This window comes from Excalfactoria chinensis, chromosome 1 (assembly GCF_039878825.1).
Source record: "Excalfactoria chinensis isolate bCotChi1 chromosome 1, bCotChi1.hap2, whole genome shotgun sequence".
In the NCBI taxonomy this organism is placed as follows: domain Eukaryota; kingdom Metazoa; phylum Chordata; class Aves; order Galliformes; family Phasianidae; genus Excalfactoria; species Excalfactoria chinensis.
In genome coordinates, this window is record NC_092825.1 from 81,132,176 (window position 1) to 81,153,208 (window position 21,033).

General features: G+C 41.2%; 1 protein-coding gene across 5 annotated transcripts; it reads left to right on the forward strand.

The window, feature by feature from the left end:
- Positions 1 to 572: 572 nt before the first annotated feature.
- NXPE3 (neurexophilin and PC-esterase domain family member 3) lies at positions 573 to 20,786 on the forward strand. 5 transcript variants are annotated; one of them, XM_072343343.1, is made up of 9 exons: positions 573 to 721; positions 1,567 to 1,641; positions 2,567 to 2,709; positions 4,587 to 4,640; positions 5,022 to 5,219; positions 10,285 to 11,045; positions 11,943 to 12,016; positions 15,965 to 16,171; positions 17,635 to 20,786. In XM_072343343.1, the coding sequence occupies exons 5-9, from the start codon at positions 5,127 to 5,129 to the stop codon at positions 18,183 to 18,185; spliced, it is 1,686 nt and encodes a 561-aa protein (XP_072199444.1). In that variant the 5' UTR covers positions 573 to 721; positions 1,567 to 1,641; positions 2,567 to 2,709; positions 4,587 to 4,640; positions 5,022 to 5,126; the 3' UTR covers positions 18,186 to 20,786. The 5 variants fall into 5 exon arrangements, with proteins under 5 accessions (XP_072199444.1, XP_072199427.1, XP_072199434.1 ...); XM_072343326.1 differs by having other exon boundaries at positions 2,586 to 2,709; XM_072343353.1 differs by lacking the exon at positions 573 to 721 and adding an exon at positions 897 to 1,041 and having other exon boundaries at positions 2,586 to 2,709.
- Positions 20,787 to 21,033: the final 247 nt, after the last annotated feature.

Genomic DNA, 21,033 nt, shown 5'->3' on the forward strand with positions numbered 1-21,033 from the left:
CACAGAATCAGAATTGTAGGGGTTGGAAGGGACCTCTAAAGATCACCTAGCCCAAATCCCCCATTAAAGTAAGTTCCCTACAGCAGGTCACACAGGTAGGCATCCAGGCACATCTTGCAATCTCCAGAGGAGGAGACTTCACAATCTGGGCAGCCTGTTTCAGCCTTTCTTTGTATAGGAGATGCTCCAGGCCCCTTATCATCTTGGTTACTCTCTACTGGACTCTCTCTAGGATATCTTTGCCTTTTTTGAACCGGAGAGCCTAGAAATTGACACAGTACTCCAGATGTGGCCTCACCGGAGCAGAAGAGAGGGGGAGGATCACTTTGCTTTTGTGAAACCTCATCAGCTTCCTCACTGCCCAACTCTCCAGTCTGTCCAGATCTTGTTGAATGGCAGCACAGCCTTCTTTCTGGTGTGTCAGCCACTCCTCCCAGGTATCACCAGCACACTTGCAGAGGGTGGACCCCATCCATCCACGCAGGTGGCTGATGAGGATACTGAACAAGACCAGACCCAGCACCGGCCCCCTCGGCGTGATGGCTGTGGGCGGTCCGGGCCGAGCGGCACGCACTGGCGGCGGGCGGGGCCGAGGATGGCGGGCCCTGGAGGTGGTGCCATGGCAGCAGCGGACCGGTTCGGCAGATGCACGGCGTGCCGCCTCCGGGCTGGGGAAGAGGGAGCTGTCGTCTCCTGGCCCGGGGGAGCGGCCGGCTTCACGGTGAGTGGCCGGCGGGTGGAGCCGGGACCGCGGTTAGGCCTGCGGCGGCGGAGCTACGTGGGGAAGGGAAACTCCGGCAGAGGAAGCGGGTGCGGGGGGCCGGGTCGGTGTCGAGGCGCTGTAGCGGAGGAGAGCCCCGCAGCGCCCGCTGCCTCCCGCGCGTCGCTCGCTTTTTGTCTCAGCGGCGGCGGCTGAGGGAAGGAAGGCGGGCGCTTCCTGCAGGCGCGGAGCTGCTCGGCTTCGCCCGCGGCCTCCCGGGCTGCACCCGCTACTGGGTGGGCCGCTCCGAGCCGAGGTGTGCTGCGGGTTGGAGGAATGAGGTAAAAGAGGGCGTTTTAATAGGGGAATGACTGTTTGCATTGCGGGCGGCAGCGCCTCTTGCCTGCTCTCTTCCCCCCCCTTCCACCCCCCCCGTGTGTGGATCCATACTGTGACAGAGCGTGTTTATCAGGCTGGAGGAGTTGCAGTAAGCTGCAGCGAAGCGAGCTCCTGGCAATGCCTTGTGGTGACCTCTAAATGTCAGTGCTGTCAGCGCTGCTGTCCGGGGAGCAACCTCGGCTAGGAGAAACGGCTGCGCCTCTCTTCTGCTGTGGCTGCAGCAACTGTGTGCCTAGCATAGGAGAGCTACCGCCAGAATTAGATCCGTGTGTCTCAGGGATGTGCACCGCAGTTCTTTGGGGTGGCTGTGCTGATATGCGCTTCAGCGGCCCTATTCGCTCACAGGTACTTGGGCGTGGAGGTGGTAGTGGTTTAAAGAAAGGTAGGGCTGTAAATGGGCGTCAGACAACTCGAAGGCTGGTCGTAAAATGCGTCACTAATTTCATGTGTTTTCTTTTTTTTTATAGCCTGGGACAAAGCGATGTATATAATAACGTGAAGTGGTGCAAAGTTGACAGGAGTAATACTTAATGAGCAGAAAGGTAAGTATAGGACTGAAGTGAAATACTTAATAAAAAATAAAATCCCTGATTTGCTATAGGAATATATATATATATATATATCATTTAAAAAATCTTAACTGCTTGTCACGTTTTGTTTACTTTTGGAAGCAAACCATAAGAGACTTTGCTGGAAGAAAATACTGTGCATACACACATGCTTTATGTTATTTATATACACACACATACATACATAAAAGGGGCCTGGAGCATTTCCCAAATGAGAAAAGGCTTGGAGACGTGGGACTGTTTGATCTGGAGAAGGGAAGGCAGAGGGGTTTTCATCACTCTTCATAAATATCTGAAGTGTTAAGATTAAAATGGTTGGATTCAGGTTCTTTGCAAAGCGGTGACAGGACAAGGGTCACTGGGCACAGACTGGGGCATAGGTCAGTTAAACATGTTTGACCAGAGAGGGTGGAGTCAGGATCCACCCCTTCCCAAATCTCATTTAAGAACCGGTAGTGGTGGTAAGGGTATCTTGTTGGAGATCCCTGTGTGCCTGAGGCCTTCTGAAGGTAAGTAGCCTCTTTCCTTTATTTCTGTGCCCATGGTTGCTGCATTTGAGTAAGCTCTCACTTGCTGAAGCCTAGGGCTTTGCTACTCTGCTGTCGTTGCTGCACTTTCCGTTGTGTTACAGCTTTACAACAGGGCATTGTATATAAATATGAGGAAAATCTTCATTGTCAGAGTGATGGGCCACTAGCACAGACTGCCCAGAGAGGTGGAGGAGTTGCTTTCTCTGGAGGTATTCAAGACCTACCTGAGTGACCTGCTGTAGGGAATCTGCTTTAGCAGAGGGTTAGACTCAATGAGGTCACTTCCTTCCTTTTTGGTATTGTACTATATGCACGCATCTATGCATATAATATTACTTCATCTTCCTTTCCTCTTTATTTTTTCTAAGGATATTTTCTACCTTTTAGATGAATGGCTTCAGAGAACACTTCAAGGATAGAGGAAGAATTTAAAGCTTTTTGTCTTGCTGTGATGGCTTGTGTTATATAAAAGATGAGCTAGATCTGTTCTTCACAGATGACGAAGCTGGAAGTAAGTGTTGAGGCCTTTGCTAAAGAAAGCTCTAAAACGTGCTATTGCTTGTTTTGGAGTGTGTGACTTTTACAGAGATGTAGTATTTTGAGCAAAATTTGTTTTCTAGCAAGAGAGCTATGAAACATGTATGAGAAGAGGATCTTCAGTTACAGGCTTGCCAAGCAGATGGAGAGAGCTTTTAAATTACAACTAGCAGAGGAGGGGAGCCTCAGTCCACTGAAGAATTACTTGTTCAGTACCGGGAAAGGGATCAGAGGTCTCTAGGAGTGCACCTGAAGAGCAGGACAGAGCAATTCCAGTTAATTCATGCAATAGAATGATTTTATTAGGGGCACAGCTTGAGTACCTCTACACAAATGCTCACAATGCAGGAAAGAAACAAGAGAAACTGAAGGTTCGATGTCTCTGGGCTGTGTGATTGGCATCAGTGAGACATGGTGAGGTACTCACTTGCCTGGAGTTGATGGTTACATGCTTTTTAGGGAAGAGAGGCAGGAGAGGAGATGGGGTAGACCTTTAAGTTAGGTCACGCCTTGTCTACGTGGAGCTTGGCAGTAATGATGAAAGGCTTGAGTGTATATTGGTATCAGTCCAGGAAAAAGCCAGTAAGGCTGATATTAAAGTGGGGTTCTGTTACCCAACCAGGATGAAGAGGTAGGTAAACTGTTCTGTGCGCAGTAAGGAGAAGTCTCGCTCTATCTAGTCCTTATTCTCATGGGGGACTGCTGCTTCCCAGATGTCTTCTGGAAATAAAATACAGCAGAGGGAAAACAGTCTAGGAAATTCGTGGAGGATAGCTTAAAAGCCTATCTTGTGTATTATCCAAACTCAATACTTTATATTAACAGAGAGCTATTCCATTAAGTCTGCTTTTCTTGTTGCATTTGGTCAGTTTTGTGCTTTTATTTTAATGGATGCTTTGCTCTTTTGATGCTTGTTTGTCAGTCAGAGATATATTCTCTGTAATTCTCTGCAAAGCAACTGCAGTTATAATCCATATAATCCTTATAAAGCAATTCCATGTACAATCTATTTCGAGACTGTCCTGGTTATCCAGTAGTATATTTCAGGATTCTAGTCTATGCTCATCTAGTGAAATATTTAATTAGGTAATTGTGATATTCAGTATGTTATTACATTTAAGTTTTTGCTATGTACTTCATACAGTCTGAATAAATACTGCAGCTTTTCAGCTAAACTATAGGAAATTGTGTGAAGTTTATCTAATCGTTTGATGTTGTTGCAGTTGGTAGATATTTGTATGAGTAATGCTGTGTTGAGAATATTGGATCTGAAGGAACTGCGTTCTTTTGACTGCCTCTGCTTGCCATCTGTTGTGTTTCCAAGTTCAGAGCTTCTCCTTCTGTAAGGAGAAACCCATTTAACTTGCAAAATCGCTGCCTTGAAATTATCCCGTTCAGAAAGAAGAAAAACTAAAGTTCAAACTTGAGAAAGCATTAAGTTGTGAGAACAGTTTATCAACAGTTGTTAAGTCTGTGGTTCTGTATCACAGTTGTTTATCAGCTATCAAGCAGTATCGAAGAAACATTAAAGTTAATAATGTTAATTAACATTATATCTCAAGCTTTATATAAGCATGACTATTACATTCTGTATTTCATAAAAACAATCCTGCATTTTTCAAGAAGGTTTTTTTTTTTTTAATCATTAGATCTTTGTGAAAATACATTACATAAAAGGAACGATAAAAATCAGAGAGGATGTGGTCCAATATCTGGATGAATTCTGAAGTTTTCGCTCTATTTTAGTGTACCCAGCACTGTTATACATCTCGTCTTGAACTGCTAGATGTTACAGCTGTTTGCCTCCCTCCCTCAGCCTTTTGCTTGACATACCTTTTGTCTTACTCACAGAGACTTGCTTCCGACCTCAGTCCTTGATAACAACTTGTTGGAGTCACCAATCAGGTAAATGTGTTGATGCCTAAAACCACAAGATCCTGCTAAAATTCTTGGGCTTACAGTGGCTGGATGGTGACAGCGTGGCCTAATAGATAAATAGGGTGGTTGTTTTCTTAGTTGCCAGAAGGAAATCTCGTGTTCTTCTTTTTATTTTTCTCTGTCAAATACAGGTGAAGTTGCTTTTGTAATATTTTTTGCCTTGATATACCCATTAGAATTATAGATAGTCAGATTTTTGTGGCAATCTGAACAGCACTATAGACTTATCAAGTCTGTTGAACCAGTTGTTGTAGTGAAGAGTTCCACTATTTATATACTTTCTGAGTTCAACTCTACTTCAGGTAATTTTCTGGGCGCTTTATATATTTCTTGTAAATGCATTTGTAGGAGTGAAGTGGAAGTGTGCACTACTGAGACGAAATGACCTTCGTGTTTGTGATGAATGGAAATCATGGCAGCATCTAACATGGGAGGAAAAGACGTGAATGGACAATGTGGCGTGACTCATTCAGATTGCAAATCTTCTGCCTTCTTATGGCAGTACTGGCTGTTGTGGTGCTGGTCCATAACTTTTTTCAGTTAGAGGTAAGTGGAGATGGTACGGATGGTTGGAATCGTGGAAAAAATCAGAGCAGAAAGTGTGTATGGAGGTCTTCAACAATCAGAGGGCTAACTCGAAAGTTACTTCAGATTGCTCACTATGTTCTGAGTTGAATTTTGATGCCCTTCAGCAAGGACGCATTCTACAGCCTGTCTGGGCGGCCTTCCATTGCCATATGTAGAGAAGAACATTGCTGTTATGTGCATGTGGAAGTTACCTCTTTTCCTTTTACTGTATGGTTCTGACTCCAATTTCTAACTCTCCTTTGGCTAGTAAAAGAAACCCCAAACCTAGTTTAATCCCTTCTTGGTTTTCTCCAGACTTTTGAAAATCTGCTTCTTTTAATGTCTTCTGGTATGTCTCGTATTCCAAACCCTTAGTCATCTTAGGGGTTCTCAGCTGATCTCTTCAGCTTAACTGTGGGAGTAGATGTGCAAAAACCAGGTATAGTGCTTTAGATATGGCTTTACCTTGGCTGAGCTGAAGGGGAATTAGTACTTACCTCAGTTCACTGGGTATGTTTTTGTTAACACATTGCAGCAAAACAAAGAGTTTTCACCTGATCAGTTTGCTATCTACCAGAATCCCTAATTCCGTTTCTGCAGGTGGACTTTATGCTGTTGATCACAACGGCAGATCAGTCAGTTTTCAGTCCAGAGTAATTTGCATTTATGTAGTCTGTACTTCATCAGTTTGTCTATGAAAATATTATGGGAGTCTTACTGAAGTCAAGTTAAATGACATCACTGAGAATCCATTGCAGGGAGCCTTGGAGGCTGACCCTTTCCTGTGGCTGTCTGCTTGCCCAGACTTTCCATTATAGCATTTTTGACAGGTGAGCAAATGCGTAGCCTAACAGTAAATCCTGATTGTTTTTCATGCATGTTAGCTGATAAATGTGTTACATGCTTAAGTTGCATGTATCCCACTTACAAAGTCTTTCACTTACTGGCTAGTGTTGCCCAAGTAAAGCGATCCCTTCTTATGCCTAAAAATACATTGTTGGCTTGAAGGAGATTCAGATTAGGGGGAGGAAGATGTCTGAGGCATAAAGTAACATGTAGCATAGGAAAAATAACAACCAAACAAATGTTCATTGCCTGTTCCACTGCAAATGGAGACATGAAATTGAAAACTGCAGGTGCCAGATTCAGGGCAAATGGTGCAAAACAGCAGAAGTCCTTGCAGTAAGAGCGAGTAGCTGCTTGGAAACATTCATAAGTCAGGATGAATGATAGAATCACCAAGGTTGGAAAAGACCTCTAAGATCCAACTGTCCATCTCTCACCAGCAGACAAAAAGAACAAATTAATTATGTGACAAAGCTGATATATATATATATATATATATACATACACACACACACACACACATATATATATATATATATTTGTGGTGGTGTTGCTGCTAAATTGCAGATCCTTGCAGAAGAATACTGAGTCATCTCATCAAGTTTATTGCTGGAACAGTTGTGTGTCAGGTGGTGGCTTTTTAGAGCTGGCTTTGACGTTTGTATTTATTTAGCACATACTCAGTGCTGTGAGACAGTAAAGACAGAGCTGATCCTGTGCTTGTTGTAGGTGGATATGAGGGCTAAAGTATTTGGAGTGTAAAATGGCTGCAAATAAGGTGACTGGTCATTCAGTAGCTGGTATTCGGTCTCAATTATTATCAGCTGTATGAATTAAGATTCTGCTGGGTAAACTTGAACTACTTTTTTACTCCCATGCCTGTCATTTGGGAATCTTCAGTGATGTTTCCTAACCTAATGTAGAAATGTAAACAGTCTGGTGTAGTATATCTGGAGCAGTTGTCATAAATCTAACAGTTACAACTCATGGATCATATTGGACTTTGAAATATAGTTGAAGATCTACCTTTTCAGCAGCAGCTGAAATATTCAGCCTCTTTTGTGTATCAACCATTTGTATTGTTGAATATTAACTGAGAACGAGTGTTTGCGGCAGATCTAATGAAGCCACCAGTAATCCTTCTAGAACGTCACAGGTTTCATTTGAAAGGCATCTCTAAAGATCATCTATTCTTACTCCTTTGCTATGGGCAGGGACATATCTTTGAGAGCGTGATTGCATCTCTGGGGTTGCAATGTTATACATTACACCATATTTTCACTTAGTTGGTAGCAGGGATGCTAGAAGCTGAAAATACAGCTGCCATTTTTATTTGCTTATGGCATAGCTGTCATGCATCAGGAAAAGCCCACGGACTCGTTTGTGGTTAATTCATGCGTAATCCAGTCTGTCCTGCCTGCTTTACTTGGTAGACATCCATTAAATTACTTAGTGGTCACATCTGGGTTCTGATTATCACAGAATCACAGAATTGTAGGGGTTGGAAGGGACCTCTAGAGATCATCGAGTCCAACCCCCCTGCCAAAGCAGGCTCCCTACACCAGGTCACACAGGTAGGCGTCCAGGCGGGTCTTGAATATCTCCAGAGAAGGAGACTCCACCACCTCCCTGGGCAGCCTGTTCCAGTGCTCCATCACCCTCACTGTAAAGAAGTTCTTGCGCACATTCGTGTGGAACTTCCTATGCTGAAGTTTCAGCCCTTTAGAATTATCTTTAGAAAGGAGCAAATAAACAAATGCTAGGAATTGCATGCACAATCAAGACATTTTTGTGTGGAGTATATGTGGAAATAAAGCAGGACAAGTGTTATTTAATATGGAGATTACATTGGAAACTAAAATTATCTGTTATAAGAGAGGGAGGGGATTCCTGAAAAGTGTTTCAAGATTATTATTTTTGACTGTTATGAGAAACTAGATTTTCTTTTTTCTTTGTTGTTGTTGTTTTTCACTGCTGATCATAGAGCCCACTGTCCTGCATGGTAGGCTTCTGAATGGACTGGATACTGGGGAGAGTTGTAGACCCCTAGACTCCAGGAAGAGGTGTGGATGGGGAGTGGTGCTGGGACAACCTTATCTATCAATTCAAAGGGCAAGCATTGTCTAGTTGTAGGGGCAGGAGAATTTGAACGCTTGTTTTGGGAAGGAGCCAGGGAACTTCTTCAGAAAGGAAGACGGTTTGGAAATTCCAGTCAAGGATCTTCCGTATATGAATTAACTCTGAAGCTTTTTCTGCATTAACTTGAAGAGCTAATCTCTGTAATGTTTTTTTTCCTGTGAATACCACATGTGTTGTAGCATACTTTTGCCCCCATTCTTATAATTTTGCAATAATGTATGGTCTTATCTGGGCTTGGAAGTAGTCTGTAAAGATGAACGAGGCTGTTTCAGGAAGAATGGTCTTTCATGATGTGGAGAGAGAGGGTGTGGTTTGTTTTGTTTTTCACCTTTCCCTTGAATAGGTTGATTGAGAAAATATTTGTGGTGTGGTCAATTCTGCTTCATCATGACCTGGGGTTGAGGTGACAGCTCTTGTCCGGGAACTTAGCTGCATGCAGGTGAAGTGCTTTTGCTTGGCGCTGTGCTAAAAAGGCTGCTTAGGTATACTGTTTTAGAAATATTGAGCTATATTCTCAACTTTGTTTTGTGAACTTCAATTGGCTTAGTGTTCTGCCTGCCCTATTCTGCTGAATCATATAGATATTTCTTTGGAGATACTTCAGGAAGGCTAGCTACCTCAGCCAGTATCTGCACAAGTGAATCTCTGACAGAAGGAGTAGGTTAAAACTGAAAGGTTAAAACAGTGATAAGCCTGTTCTTAAGGCTTTCTTAGGTAGCTGCATTTCTGCCCTTCATTTGAAAGGATGTCTATGCTTTTTATCTTTTTTTTCCCCCATCTAACTCCCCTGGCCCACATTCTTTTGATGAATCAAGTTAAAAGAAGAAACTTCCCCATGAGGATCTCCACTGAATTTGAGAGTTTTACAAACACCCCTGTTCTCCCCCACATTCCTCCTTAGGAAGATTCTTAAATGCTTTTGCAAACTCAGGCGTACTTTCCAGCATGTTGGATATGCTCAAGTATATAACTAACTTAAAAAAAGAAAAATCTCACCATGCAATGCTTTTTGTGCCATGTATACATATGAGCAGAAGAAAGGAAGTAGCGAAGGCATCCAAAAGAAGAAACATGGCTTAATTTAACAATGTATATGGGCAAGATTCAAGGTTGAACTGTGCTTGAGATTCATTCTCAGCTTTGCCTGAAGTTTACTGGATTAAGAAATAGTAATGTGTGGAGACATGTTCACATTTTTACCTGATCCAATGGAAAACAGAGATAAATCTGAATTACCCTTAATGGTAACAGAAAATTGTGGTATAGAACAGATGTATATTAATGTGCTCATTATCCTCTCATTCTAAGCTGATCAAAACCAACTTCTAACAGTGGCCTTCAAAACCTGTAAGTTTCTATTTCTTGCGAGGTTTTCCTTTTTTTATGGAAAGAAATATAAACAAAATTATTTTTATTTAATTTGAATACATGAATACACTACATAACGTGGGGGAGCTACTTAGTATGTACACAAGGTAATACTTGTGTCAACGCCTTTTCACCCTGTAAGTGATACGCAGCAACAACTGAACCACTGATGTTTTATCAACACTTCTTTCATGATAAATCCAAAACACAGCTCTATTTAAGCTGCTGTGTAGAAAATTACCTCCATCCCAGCCAAAATCAGCATAGTGCTTTGACCAGAATCTAATTACGGTAAGAATATGAAATATGAGGTACTTTTCTATTTAATTGTATGACTTCCTGTATTTTTTAATATTGTTGATACAGAATATGCTAATAACCAAAATGTTACCACAGAAAATACTGAGCATGCCTTATGTAAAAGTCTCTTTGCCAGGGCAGGATAAAGTAGCCAATTGGGTAATCATAGGTTGTACAACTGCTTCTTTAGACATCTCACAGTCAAGGGAATCAATTTGTGTATTCTATTAAAGTTGCTTAATTTGGTCAGTGTAAAATGGCTGCTTCAAAGCTGTGCAGAGCAAACTCCCAATTGGATTGTTCCCTAAAACACCATCTGTTTTTCATTGTGTTTCATTTAATCACACAGTTTCTTGTACTCATTATTTCCCCCCCCCCTCCCCCCTTTCAGCACCTGGATGACTACACAGTTTCAGGATCAAATTGGATAACAGAGAGCAATGACCAGCCTTCTCTGTCACAGACAACTAAATCTACCAGGAAGTCTTACTGCGGTTATGATCAGCAGATTTTGTCCAAAAGAGAACGAGCAGAACAGGAATCACTGCTTGCTGCACTACAATGGCCAAAACCCCCTGAGGGCAAAATTGGTTTTTTACAAAGCACTGATCCGGTACACAGTGACTTTGTGATTACGAAGCTCAGCAAGTCGTTCAAGGTGGGAGACCAGTTAGAGGTGGTTGTTCGCGTGAGGGATTTCCAAGGAAAACCTAAGCAGCACGGCGGAGACTATCTACAGGCACGAATCCACTCTCCTCTGCTGAAAGCTGGAGCAATAGGAAGGATTGTAGATTTCCATAATGGCCTTTACAAAATCTTTTTCACATTACTTTGGCCAGGAGAGGTGAGAGTATCTGTGACTCTTGTCCATCCAAGTGAAGCGGTCCAAGTCCTCCTGCGTTTACGAGAAGAAAGGCCTGACAGAGTTTATTTTAAAAGCTCATTCAAGTCTGGGAGGTATTCAGAAACTACTGAGTGCAATGTATGCTTGCCTGGAGATCTTCCAGTCTGTAACTTCACGGATCCCTACAGTGGTGAACCGTGGTTCTGTTACAAGCCACGGAAACTGTCCTGTGCCAGCCGAATCAACCATGCCAAGGGTGGATATCAAAAAGGCCTTCTGATGCACGAGGAAAGCCTCTTTTTCCAAACGTATGTATGTCATTGACTTTATATGTACTCAGTCTTTTTTTTTTTTTTTTAATTATGTATTTACTTTTTAAGAAAAACTTTAGGATGAAGGGGAAGAAAATAACAACTTGCATCAAGCACCTGTTCCTGAAGACTTACACCTCCTCTAAGGGTGGGAATCTCTTATAATTCACCAATAGGGTTCAATCACAGAGCCCTACTGGGTTTATTCAGCTGTCCACAAACAAGCTCTTCTGAGGGCTTTTTGTATGTAGGGGGTGTGTGGGCTTTGCCTCCACATATTGAGCAAACTGCTGTCTTGCTGAAGATCTCTGAGACTGGTTGGATATTGACTGATGCTGCATCACCACTGGCAGCATAGTGTAGAGCCAAAATTGCAGGTGATGATAGTGCTGGACTGCTAGAGATCTTGTGTGTTCTGTGAAGCAGGAATGTAGCATTATGGAGGCTGAAAGAACAGCCACCTCCTCTTGAGGTAAGCAGTTACTGAGATGGAACAAAGTTGGAAGAGTTGATGCAGCAACGTGTCCTCTCAAGTAGTTTGCCTTATGGCAGAGGTCCATATGTCCCAAACTGGGAACCTTCAGTCTTTGTTGTTAATCCCCCAAAGCATATAACAGACTCCTCATAGCTTGATGGTTTTATCTAGGCTTGTGCAAGTAAGAATATGCACAGGATTTGAGTCCTTGTGCTCTTAAATCTTGAATTCTGACTGAAAACAGTGATAGTGGTCTTAAGGAAATTGAATAATCTATTCAGCTATATGGAGTCAACCTAAGGAAAAAGATTCTTGTTGTGGAGCTTTGTGTTCTTACGTGAAGTGGATTACAAAAAGCAATCTATAGGGCTGTAAAACTTGAAGGTAACGTCACATAACTATTTTAATTTTTGTTCAAGTGGTGTGAACATCAAAATGCCAATACGTTCCAGCGGACCTGACTCAGTGATTGTAAAGCCCAAGGCATTTACAGGTATAGTGAATTTTATTAAATTCTTCTTTTTATTTCATATTTTAATAAAAAGAGCAAGAAGCATCAGGTACTAGAGAGTTCGTTAGTTTTCATCACATGGAGTAGAAATAGTCTTAAGTCTATTTTGTGTTGAAGATAGAAGCTCTTGAGCGTTACTAACAGCAAACTTATCTAAAAAGACGTGTAAATGGAACTTCTAGGGAAAAAAAAAATGGTGTTTTCTTCAAGTGTTTACTTAGAGATATAAAATGTCTAAAGTTAACTGCTTAGCAAATGAGTTAATCTAGCAAAACTACCCATGAGGTGGTTTTTAAGTTTCATACACTTGTTTTTCTGAGAAGCGTATGTAATAGGTATGTATAATCAATAAGTAAACAGAGGCTAAACAGGTGTTTGGTTAAGAAACATTATCGTGATGCAAAGATAACCTATAATAAATGGAAATGCTCACCAGTATTGAAGGCTCACAGTAAACTCCACAAAGGAACAATCTCCAGAGAAAGTGATCCTGCCTTAGTTGTGGTCTTAAAGGGGATCTAGGAGAGGCGAAACCAGGCTTCACCCCTTCCAATAGCACAGCTGAATTACCTTCATGTGCTCCTGTAGCTGACTCATTGCTTGCCTCAGGTGGTCAATCAGAGCTTCAGGCTGTGATCAACAGTTTCCCACACAAGGTATCAGATAACTTGCATTTCATTATTAGCATCACTGGTGTTACCATGTCATAACCTAAGGTTGTAGACCAGAACCTAATTTTTCTGTATCATGTTTAAGCACAGAAAACATAATCTGTGTTTAGTTAAACTGAAACACTAATTCAAATTCACCTGCACGCTTTTAATACCTCTAAGTATGCTGCGTAAAAATATTACTTCTTAATTGAGATCTCTCCATTTTTATTTTTAATAAGCTGTAGGAGATATTAAAGGTAGAGTTTCTGACCTGAGCAATTAAATCATAAAAGAAAGCAGCCTGCAGTGCTGCTGCTTTTTAGTTCTGCCATTCTCTGTATTTAAAAATAAAAAGATGCTATCGGGCCAGCAGCACTTTTTCCCCCTTCTGTCTCCAGACCCCTTAGATGTGATGTCTTCTGTTGTTTAATTTTTAAAACATTTTCTTGTGGAAACTGTTTGAGATTTGATTATCTCACCATTTTTGCAGGAGGTAGATGATCAAAGTGTGTTTTTATTTCCTGAGGTTTAATGATAGGTTGGAAAGGGTTGATAGGAGTGGCACAATTTCCTCGGGGAAATTCCTTCTAACAGGAACCAGTCTCTGAACAAGTAAATCTTATACTCTGGAATAGAGATGATGGATGTATGATTTAGGATTCATACCCGCTTACATTCCTTGTTTTGTTGTCTTTGGTTTTGTGCATTCCTTTCTTTGGGAGGTAAATGTAGATAAAGTTTATTTTTGAAATTTCATTTTTTTTTCTGAACTATAAGCTTCTATTTCTATTCTTGGTTTGTAACTGCTCAGATCGGAGCTTTTCCCTTCTTCCATAAAATCCCAGGAGTAATGACTCTTTGAATTCTGGAGCAAAACAAGTATGGTACTGTACATAGGCTTGAAAAGCTGGTGTTAGGTGTGAGTTCACAGCTTATTCTCATGTCTCACTTCATGTATGTACAAGGGCTGCTCAGAGAGTAATACCTCCCATTTCGTTATGTTGGCCCATGATGTCAGAGGCAGATGTTGGTGGGATGGCAGTAGAGGCTGAATCTTCCCACCAACATTCCTTTACATGTTGTTGCTGTGTGACAGATGGCAGCAGAAGGGCAGTCTGACAGAATGGCATCTGACATGGGAGTGCAGATGAAGCAAAGCTGTATCACTGAATTCTTCCATGTGGAAAAAATGGCACCCATTGACCTCCATCGGTGCTTGCAGAACATTTCTAGAGACCAAACAGTGGATGTGGGTGCAGGGAGGCTGTGTGGGTGATGTATTACAGCAGTAGTGGGCCACTTCATCTGGTATAGAGCTTTATGAGTGTGGCATGCATACTTATTCAGCACTGACAAAAATGCATAGCTAATGGTAATGAGCATGCTGAAATGTGTTTTGTAGCTGTATCTGTTGTAGTTTTCATGGGAATAAATAGGCATTACTTTCAGAACATCCTATTTATATGTCTAGTCTAATAATCAATTAAAAAGGTTCAGTATAAGATTTAAACTCTTTAAAAAAAAAAAAAACTTAAAAAACAAAAGAATTTAAGTTGTGAATTCACATGAGTTTCTCTTTAGTTTTATGGCCACATGGTGGCCTTTTCCTTTGTAGGAGTCCTATTTAATATGATTTAGATTAGTCAGCGTTGTTAGTTGATTTCTTTTTCCCCCCCCTCTTTGTTCATTGGTCCTGTTGCCTTATTTGCTACATATTATTTAAGAACTTATCCAAATATAACAGTTTCTAATGGATTTTTCTATAGTTCTCAAGATTATAGACTTCGTATTCTGTGAACATTCCTATAAAGTCTAAGGGGGCTAAAATCTATTGATGTAAATCACAGAATATCGTATAGGAATAGCAAGACCAAACATGACTATTGGGGGTGGGTGTTTAAAGATGCCTGTGGAGTTTGTTGGAATCAGTGAATCTCTGGGGAGTTTAGCTGCTGCTGTGTTATAATGAAATATCTAGCAGAGGACGTTTCTGAGCACTAGAACTCCACTGCCTCTACTTTTTCATAGTTAGAATGGGCCTTGGCATGGTTTTAGCCATGAGTGGGTCCCAAACAGCTGCAAGCTATGACAGGGAAGGGACCAGTAGTCTCCATGCCAAGGTGGGTATAAGTGTTTTTTAATAGATGGTTATGGCTCTTCTGTGCTGCTAGCTGGCTTTGGTGCCAAGGAGCAGCTCTGTGCTTGCTTAGTTCACTGCCACTGACAGCTTCTCTATTCAGGCTGTGGCTATGGGTTTCTTTGCAAAATGGGCTGTGAGTCAGCCCATTTCCAGGCCTTAAGCATTAGAACAGATATGTGGTAAAAGAAGAACCTGTACTTAATGACCTCATGGAAGTTCAATGTGCTAGTATCACACTGGATGCTATGAGAAATAAGGCAATGTTTGACTGATGTAACCTTGAGATTGCAGCTTTTCCTGTAATCACTGGCCCCAGTTTTCAACATAGCATCTAACTTCTGCCAGACAAAGAGTCCAAAGGATCAGAACATCCCTGCTGTCCTCAAATTACTCCTCAGGGGGCAACCTATGCCAGACAGTGTAATAAGAAGTTAGACAGCAGAAAGTATGAAACCCATAGAATTAAACTTTAACATAATTCATATATTCTTAAAGGCACATGAAATTTTTTTGGCTATAGCTTTAATGCTGGCACTTCCTGGTTTTATAGTCCTCATAATTCAGATTTCCTTCTTACAGCATCTGTGGTAGGGCCTGTACTAGTGTCAGTGTGCAGGTTGTTCCGTAGATGGATTTACATTAAGCAAATACAGCTGGTATCAAGTTGTCTCTTGCATGTTGTCACCTTAGGGCTGGTGTCCGCTGCTGCAGTGGGAGGCGCTCCTCCTGCAGAGCGCAACGGCTGCCATCCCTTCCTGTTGGCAGGCTGGCCGCTAGAGGGGGGAGCTGTACTTTGGCAGATTGCAGATGTGTGTTGGCAGAGGAGGCATAGCGAGGCCTTCTTTATCATCATCAGATACAGTTTAACTTAGAAGTACTTCAAAATAAGTTTAAAAAGTAGTTAAGTTTAAAATAAAACTTTAAAGTTACAAGTAGTCATGTGGAGTAGGTTTTGATGCAGGAATAGTGGGGAAAATATTTGGGCTTACAGACTTGAGATGCATTGAGCTTTTTAGTCTATGTTGTACATTCAGCTACTTCCCTTTAGAATGTATATATGTCCATTAAAGTGATAGGAGGTGTGTTTGTTATATGTTAATTTCAGAGAGGTGTTTTTTGTTTTTTTTTTCCTTCCAGATTCTAGCATTATGGACAGGGCTGAAGATCCCACAGTTCTCCCTTCTGGATATTACTATGAAGACCTTTGGAGGCCGACAACACACTGGATTTATCATTTTAACAAGTCAGACGACATAAGCAAGTGCTTGCAAGGAAAAGTAATCCACATGTTTGGAGACTCTACAATGAGGCAGTGGTTTGAGTATCTGACTGCAACTGTTCCAGGTTGTCATTATTTTTCTTTTAAATTGATTTTTACTTTGAAGTTGTTGGCAATTCTTTATTTTTCTCATCTCAGATACAGAGTTGATTTTACTGAATAGTAACATCAAAAGAAAAGGGAGAGGAAAAGCAAAACGTCATCACAAGTGCTGATAGAAAGGCAATCATTTAAATGTTTGGGGGAACTTGAGAAACTTCTGGGCTTTAGGAGAAAAAGGGCCTCAAGTTGTCCGTCTACCAAATTGTCATTATAAAATGTTTCACTAATTAAGGACATTGTTGCTACTGTGAGTTATTATGCGGCCACGAGGGGGCATACCTAAACCGTGGAGGATTGCGTGAGTTAGGCTTTGCTGGTAGTATTTTGGAATGAAGTGAAGTAGCAAAATGACTTGCAGAAGCAGATGAATTTGGTCTTCAGCTCCTGCTTCCATTTTCCTTATTTCACCTTTTCCTTAAATAACAGAATTTCAGTAGCCAATTTGGTATCCTTCCTTCATCCCAACTCTAAGGCAGTTGGGTACTGTGAAATGGAAGCTGAGACTCCTTCACGTTAACCAATTAAAATAACCAATGAAGAGGCCTATTAGTAAAATAAGAGATCTATTTGGAGAATTTGTTTTGTTTTGTTTTTCTGCCAGAGGAAAAAAATAGTTTTGGAAATTTGGAAAAAGCACTAACATTTATGAAGCCTTTATGATTTTATGGTCTATGAACATTTATGATCTATGAACATTTATGAAGGTAAACTGTGCTCTTTTGCAATGCTCATAAACTCCATTTTGAAATATGTAGCCAGTATGCCTGTGGAGCTGTTGGAGTGGATGCAGAGACAGGACACAAAGATAATTAGAAGGCTAGTGCTCTTCTCCTGTGAAGAAAGATGGAGGGATCTGGGTTTGTTCAGTGTGGGGAGGAGAAGACTGTATCAGGAGATGTCATTGTGGCCTGCCAGTACTTAAGTGGAACTTATAAGCGGAAGCGAGACCAAATTTATACGCAAGTAGATAGTGATAGACAAGGGGGAATGGTTTTAAAGAGGAAGAGGGAAGACTTAGCTTAGATATTAGGAGGAAGATTTTTACTTGCAGGGCCTGCAATACTGTGGTATTTGTGTATGAATTAACCTATTTGTGTATTTGTGGTGAAACGTGGACACAGGCTGCCCGGAGAGACTGCTGATGCCTCATCCCTGGAGGTGTTCAAGGCCAGGTTAGGTAGGGCCCTGGGCAGCATGATCTAGTGGGTAGCAACCATGCCAACAGCAAGAGGGTTGAAGCTTGATGATCTTCAAGGTCCCTCTCAACCAAGGCTGTTCTATGATAATGCTTATCTTTTGTTTCACTTTAGGATTCTTAGAACTGCGTACATGTTCACTGCTACTGTTGCCCTGTGATCCTATTGTCCTGTTGAATAGTTTTGTGTCTTTTTCTGTCTTGAACTAATGTGTGCTTTTGGGTTTTCAGATCTGGTGGAATTTAATCTGGGGAGTCCTAGGAATGTGGGCCCTTTTATGTCTGTGGATCAGAAGCACAATATCCTACTGAAATTCCGCTGTCATGGACCACCCATCCGCTTTACCACAGTCTTTACAAGTGAACTGCGCTACATTGCTAATGAACTGAATGGCATTGTTGGGGGGAGAAACACTGTGATAGCCATAACTATATGGTCCCACTTCAGCACTTTCCCTTTGGAAGTGTATATCAGGAGGCTGAGGAACATTCGGAGGGCAGTTATTCAACTGCTGGACCGCAGCCCCAAGACTTTAATTGTCATCAGAACTGCAAACGTTCAGGAGCTTGGGCCAGAAGTGAGCCTCTTTAACAGTGATTGGTATTCCCTTCAGCTTGATTCTGTCATGAGGAAAATGTTCTCAGGAATTGCTGTGCACTTTGTGGATGCTTGGGAGATGTCTCTGGCTCATTACTTGCCACATGACTTGCACCCAAAAGAAGTAATTGTTAGGAATCAAATAGACACATTTCTATCTTATGTGTGCCCTTTGCAAATTTAACACACATAGGCATTCCTGTGTCATCTTTTGCTGTAGTTCAGTTAAAGTTGGTCTTTGCTGGAGCTACTAAGTTTATGATGGATGGCATGGGAGAACTCTGTTTATCATGTCTGCATTCAGTATAAGCAGGCTGGCCATCATTCTAGTAGCTGTGAGGGATAGCGGAGAAGAGTTAACTGTTCAGGCCATATCTTCCTATGAGGTTGATTCCTTAGGATCTTAATTATCTCAGATTATTAGCAAGCACCTTAAAATGACAAGATTCAATTGGGTAATAAGTGGGTTATTAGCTTTACTAGTCATCTGCACTGTATGTTTAGTCCATATAGTGTGGAATCTGCTGAGACCTGGGGAAGATGTAGTGAAAGAATTATCTGGGAGCAGTCTTTCTCCCAAACTCTCTCAACTCAGAGTTGAAGGAGCATCCCCTGCAGTCCTGTGTTGGTCAGAGAAGCACAATGCCTATTCTTTTTTCAAAGTCTTAACCAGGAATGTTAAGTGTGTGTCCTAAAGCTGCTACTATCACTCAAGGAAGCTTAATCACAATGTCTGTAGTATTAAGTCATCAAGAGTTGGCTAAAATTTAGTTAAGCACACTAATTAGGCACTCTTGGTATTTACAGATTGCTGCTTAATAATGCAAATAGCCAGTAATTTAATTGATTTTCCTATACTACTGAATCTCTTCTGAGTTTTGATACTGTCGCTTTCTTGATTCATCTGTAACCAAGCAACGTGTGTATGTTGACCGCAGTGAGGGCACTGTCTCAGGCAATTTGTGCATGTGAAAACTGTAAGCTTGCCTGCTTGAGGCATTTCCTAATGAAATCATTTTACTTGCCATTGTTAGATAAACATGTTCCATTATGCTCTTGCAAAGCTGGGCTTCTGTTATGAACTTTTATACATACATAATATGTTGTGTCAGAAGCCAAGTTACTTGAATACACTTAAAAACAATCTGTACAGGTAGTAGAAGTCTGGCACAAGCTAGTATCAAGGCTGTGTGCTGATGTCCTCCTTTCCTTCTATGTTGTGCAGTTTTATTACTTACACTGGCAACAGTGAAGCTGTTGAATGAAGTGAAGACAGAAAACTAATAAATCCTGTCCCCAAATCAAACACACACAGGACTGGCCTTCATACAGGTGTTTGGTTACTGCTGTTTTGCCAGTGTGGAAATGGGTGGCTCTTGGGCCTCCTGGAACTGTTTTAAATGCTGCTAGTTTGATTGAACCTGCCTATAGTTTTAATAAGTAGCACTTTGAACATTCTGATTAAATTCAGCTCTGAAATTGCAGAGTAGGAAAGTGTTCAGTGTTGTTTTTTTTCTGTTCCCACTCGAGCCAAAGTTGGTCTTTACCAATGGCTGTATTGAGAAACGTGTCAAGGCACACGTAGTAGAGTGCTTCTGAAGAAGTGCATAATGCTTAAAGAGAATATGAGTCAATTATTTGTGAGCAAACTGAGGAGGTAAAAATTGAACAGATGGGCAGGTCGCAGAGTGCAGTAACTGAAATGTCATTGTATCAGAAGTGTTCTGCTCTCTGCCAGGGTGGTTGCCATGTATGGGGAGATTGTGCTCTTGTTGCTGGAAACTAAAGGGAGCTTATGCTGCTATCTACAGGAAAACTGTTTTAAGAGCTTTTCGCTTGTAAAAGTCAACAGCATCCCTGAATAAGCTTAACAATCTGAGAAAATGTAAAAATCTCTGTAGGAGTTGCATACAGCCAAATAGCATTTAATCTTACCTTTTCAGATCAGAAGTCAGGATGTCCAGTTTGCCAGTTGCTACTGACAACTGCCTCCCTTAGTGTCTGTGGCATATATTAGCTTTAAGTAAGTGTTTCGTACTTGAATATGTTAATAGCGATTCATTCTCTGCTACTAAGAGACCACACCAGTTCAGTCCTGGGAAGGTAAACCACCACAATGCAGAATGACTTTTCATCTTCTCTAGGTGCATTTTTAAAACGGGTAGAGTATAAAGCTTTTATCCTGAATAAGAAATCTATTCAAATAACGTTAATGAGAATAAGGCTTCAAACTTTTACTTTGAAGGAAACCACTTAATTTGTGGACTGTTTGTTGTTTCTCAAAATGCCATATCATGTGTGAAAGCATTGTGCCGGCACGTTTCTTCTCTGAATGTTCTACTGTTCACTATTGCTCTTCAACTGTTAGCCATCAAAAAACAGAGAGGTAGGAAGCTTGAATGTTATGACAATCGGAAGCAAGAGAGCTGGATTGCTATTAGGAAAGATGTCTAATCACCTCCTGATAGAACCTCTGCCTTCCAGATTAATTTTTCTTTTTAATTTTTTAACATGTAGATCACGAACTTGAGGAAAATTGCCTGTTAATGTGGGCTGAGGACTGATGGTTTATTTCTTTGTACTCTGGAATAGACAGGGAGAAGAAAGGGAGATATTGAGGAATTACTGATGTTGAAAGATGAAGACTGAGGGCAGAATGCTTTTGTCATTCGGTTTGACTGTAAGCTCATTTTCGTCTCTATTCTCCCTTTGCTACCTGTTTCACCAGTTGTGTATGTACTGTATATAGTAACATAATCAGAAGCAATAAAATATTTTTAAATCACTTTCTTTAAACCTTTAAGCTTCTAAATGGATTTTAATGAGGACTTAAGAGGTTGGTTATTTTTCAAGTTACTTAATATGAAGTGGAACTCGAAAGGAGTTTTGTAGTTGTCAGTGGAGAGTCTTCATTTACATGTAGAAATTTCTTTCATGAGGTTTTTCAAAGCTGTTTTTCTTTCCATTCCATTCAGTTGAAGGGAAGAAAATGCGCTATTTTGGATATTTCTGTTCCCAACCCCGAGCATTTT